We start from the raw sequence: 4296 nt of genomic DNA, 5'->3' as shown, positions 1-4296 counted from the left end.
CCCCCCCCCCCCCAATCTGAGCTGTGTCTGTAGACCCCCAATCCAAATCTGAGCTGTCTGTAGACCCCCAAAATCTGAGCTGTGTCTGTAGACCCCTGAGCTGTAGCCTGTTCACCAAGTTCATTAGCTGTGGTGACCATTTTACTCCTTCTTTCTTCTTTCGGCTGCTCCCTTCTTCAGGGGTTGCCACAGTGAACTAACTCACATGAAGACTTGTGGGGGTGAGGGTGGAGGCAGGTGTGGGTGCTTCACCTTTTCACCCACATTTTGATGTTGCTGGTCCGGGGAGTCAAACCAGCGACCTTCTGATCACATGCCCACCTTCTCTAACCTCTGCACCACCACTCCCCGTAGCTTTGGCGACCATCTTGATTCTTAATGTTTAACGTCCGATCATTGTTTGTGAAAACTTCTTCAAAGTCCATGAAAACGTCCAAATATTTTGCTAACGATACAACCACGGGCCAAACTAACTCCTTGTCTGATGTCGTGTGTAAAGAACGTTAATGGCTCAAAGTGGTGCAGGTTTGATCTCTGAGCTCAAACTGTGTGGGAGATGTTTGTCTGATGCGGAGCTTGTGGGTTCTTCTGCCTGCAGGCGTGGGAACTGTAAGAAAGCCTCGCTGGGTTTGATGTGTGAAGTGGGTCTCCGGTGCAGAACGTACTACGTTCTGTGCGGCTCCGTGCTCAGCGTGTGGAACGAGCTGGAAGAAGTGCTTTCTCCGGTCAGTGGAACCAACGTGAAGGTGCAGATCGTCCGTCTCAGAACAGAAGATGGACAGAGGATCGTTGGTAAGTGCATCACGTAGGTTCTGGCCGTGGCACCACGTTTGTTTTAAGTGTGAAAATAGTTTTTGACTCGAACTCTTCAGACAAAATGGAGCTGGTTTACAGAGAAATGTTCTGCAGCTCACTCTGGAATAATCTAATCTCAGGAGAGCAGGCTGCGAGCGAACCCAGATTAAATCAGAAACGGTCTGATGCTCGTTACGAGAGGCAGACAAAAACACGAGCGAGCCTCTAAGAACCGTTGCTGTGTTAAAACTAAGTCGACTCTGACCTGACGCGTGGGTTTTATGGAAGAGAGATGACATCACTTCCTGTTTTGAAGAGAACAATGAAGGTTTGGTGATGACGCACACAAAGTCCTGGCTCTGAGTGCAAGGACACTAACGGGAGGTCTGTTCATGCTCCAAAAACGCTCGTGCCAAGAAGCTGAATGGAGCGTAAGAAGTTGCTTATTTGATTGAAGTTCTGGAAATTAGCAAAAAAAAATGCTAAAAGAGCATAAAAATTGAAATGATTAGAGATGCATGAAACAGGAACTGGCAAAAATATTAAAAAAACTAAACTTGGCAGAAAAAGAAGCTGAAATTAGTGTAAAGAATCTAAAATGAGCAGGAAAAGTTTTTAACGGCACAAAGAGTTTGAACAGATGTGAAGAGAGCTCTTTTCCTTTTTAATAATAAACATGGCTGACGGAGCTAACGAGCGAGCTGAACGTCTTCGTTCATGAATCGTTGAAACATCAACAATTAACGAGTTGCAGAATAAAACAGACCTCCATGGAGTGAACAAGTTCTATCCAGGCTGTTCCTCCCGACTACAGCTGGGCGATATATCGATACTTTAAAAATAGTGTTGTCATTTTTTTTTTTTTTTTTTTGCAATATAAATTGAGACTATCTCGATATAAAACGATGTAGTTTTATACATGGAAATCCTCCTGCTGTCTCCTTTCTCCCACTCGCCCCCATCCTTCTCCCTCCTTGAACACAGCCCCCCCCCCCCCCCCCCCATGAGGTGGTGGGCAGGAGGAGAGGAGACATTTAGCAGAAATAAACACGAGCAGCTGAGCGTGTGTGAAGCTGCAGCTCCGACAGACCTGACCCCTTCCCTGAAACAAACCACGGTTCAGAGCTCATTCAGCCGTGCTGAGCCTTTTACAGGAACAGAGAGGACATGAATAAATCAGCAGTTTATCATATCTATCATAGCTAACAAGCAGCTAACAAGCAGCTAAAGCGTTAGCCGTCTTGTTCCACAGCTGAGACAGGACCGTGTCTTTAGCGATATGATAAACTGCTGATTTATTCATGTCCTCTCTGTTCCTGTAAAAGGCTCAGCACGACTGAATGAGCTCTGAACCGTGGGTTGTTTCAGGGAAGGGGTCAGGTCTGTCGGAGCTGCAGCTTCACGGTTCCAAGTGGAGGCTCAGTACCACAGTTCACACACACTGACTAAAGTGAAGGGGGCGCAGCTGAAGGGACTGTACCTATACAGCTCCTTTCTATCTGATCAAGACACTCGGAGCTCTTTACAACATTCTGTGCCTCATTTACCCACTCATACAGCTCTATACTAGATCTGTACAAAGACTAATCAGAGCTTTACCACATCCAGACACTGATGGACACACGTCAGAGGCAGTGAGGGGTTCAGTGTGTTGCCCAGGGACACTTCAGCATGTGACTGCTGGTGGAATCGAACCCCCAACTTTCCCACTGGAGGACGACTGCTCTGGCCTCTCAGCCACAGCCGCTCCAGCTGAAGAGGATTATTATTGAATATATGTAAATAGATGTCTAAAAAACAAACTAATATTTGTAAATAGTTTATTTTTAGACATTTATTTTGTACAGTTACAGCTGTTGTTAATAAATGTGGCTGTGACAGCTGGGACAAAACTTTGACTCAAATATATTTTAGTTATTACTTTATGGAAAGTAAAAATATCGAGATTTATCTTAAAATGTCGAGATCTAAGTTTGGGCCCACATCGCCCAGCTCCAGTCCTGACTGTTTCTAAAACGGTTCTTCTGCCTGTTTCTCTGACAGGACTGATCATTCCGGCGAACTGCGTGTCTCCGTTACTGAACAAGTTGTCCACGTCGGACCAGAGCCAGCAGCTGGCCGTGCAGGAGCAGCACAAGAGGCAGCAGCTCCATCCTCAGAGCCTCAGCCACGCTCCGGTCCCTGCGCTGTCCTCCTGAAGGGACGTCTCCGAGCTGCTGTCTCTGAGGGCCCACCGGTGGACGCCAGGTTTGACAGGGACCTTCCTGTCCTCTGACATTCAGAGGACTGTTGGCGTCCTCCATCAAGGCGTGGTCTGATTCCTCCACAAGTGGATCTGGTGGAACCACGATTGGAGGCTGGAGAGCTCGCTTCATGCTTTACGTTTAATAAAATGAGAACTGTGTGAGGAAAGATCAAAGTGTTTGGTTCCATTTTAGACTCTGCTGCGATTCTTCACCAAAGACCGAACGCTGCGGTCCGTTCTTCGGCTCCGTGTTCTCGCAGGTCTCACGTTCCTCAGAGTTTTCTGAACGAGTTGGGTTCAGATTTTCTTTCTACATCCCGACTGACACGAGCTGCGAGCGGTCAGGAACCTTTTCAGATCCATAAATATTTAGTTGTGTGCTTTAGCTGCCGTTTTATTAGCATATCGTTTAGGCCGGTGTCCCACAGGGCTGTATTGTTGGAATCTGCAAAACTAAGAAAACAGGCTTTATTGTCTCACGAAGTTCTGAGTGTCTGCAGCTCTCCTGGGGAACTGAAGAACCTGTGGATGTTCTGGAGACTCCACGCTGACACAACAGCTGCAGCCCAGTGGATCAGCGGTGCTTCAGTTTCATGTTTTAGTGTTAGGCCTCATCGCTAGTTCGCTAAAAATAATTTTATTTTGTAAATTGCTGCTCTTTCATCGTTGGTGATGTTATGTTTGGAGGAACCTCTTCAGTGATTCTATTGTAACGCTCGGCTGCTTTTTTTTTTATTTTTTTTTAGATCTGCTTTTCCGACCGTTTGATTTCCAAAGTTTGTCTGAAACTGCAGCGACGTTAGAAAAGCTGAAGAACTCATTTCAAGTCTGACAGAAGTCATTTGGAGACGTTATAAAGCGCCTGCCTGATGTAATTTTATTTTTTATATTTAATTAACGATGAGCTCAGGGCTACACTTCAAGAAGCAGAACCTTCAACGTGTTTGGACTCACAGCTTGTATAGTCAGGGTACATAATGCAGACGTAGTGAGACCAGTTCCACCAGTTGTTCCTCCGATGGTCGCTCCATCAACTTGTATAATTTTGTATAGTTGGACGTTTCTCTGAAGGAACTGAACTGAAGGTTCAACTGTGGTTTTATCTGTACGTGACTGAACGCTCAATAAATCCTGGGATACTTCCTGTTGTTGTTTATTTTACACACCTGCCATCACAGGTGCCCATCACAGGGACACCTGGACAGGTCTGTCCATCACAGGGACACCTGGACAGGGACACCTGGACAGGTCTCCAG

General features: G+C 46.3%; 1 protein-coding gene across 1 annotated transcript in view; it reads left to right on the top strand.

Annotated features, from left to right (window-relative positions):
* Nucleotides 1-3237, top strand: part of sbno1 (strawberry notch homolog 1 (Drosophila)) — a 30130-nt gene extending 26893 nt beyond the window's left edge. Inside the window, exons 32-33 of the mRNA XM_037691952.1 lie at nt 599-792; nt 2839-3237. Coding sequence (XP_037547880.1) covers nt 599-792; nt 2839-2993 — 349 coding nt within the window. The 3' untranslated portion in view covers nt 2994-3237. The remainder of the gene's footprint in view (nt 1-598; nt 793-2838) is intronic.
* The last annotated feature ends 1059 nt before the right edge of the window (nt 3238-4296 follow it).

The sequence above is a fragment of the Nematolebias whitei genome, chromosome 18 (genome assembly GCF_014905685.2).
Source record: "Nematolebias whitei isolate Nwh7 chromosome 18, NemWhi1, whole genome shotgun sequence".
In the NCBI taxonomy this organism is placed as follows: Eukaryota; Metazoa; Chordata; class Actinopteri; order Cyprinodontiformes; family Rivulidae; genus Nematolebias; species Nematolebias whitei.
This window is presented reverse-complemented; position numbering and strand designations above follow the sequence as displayed.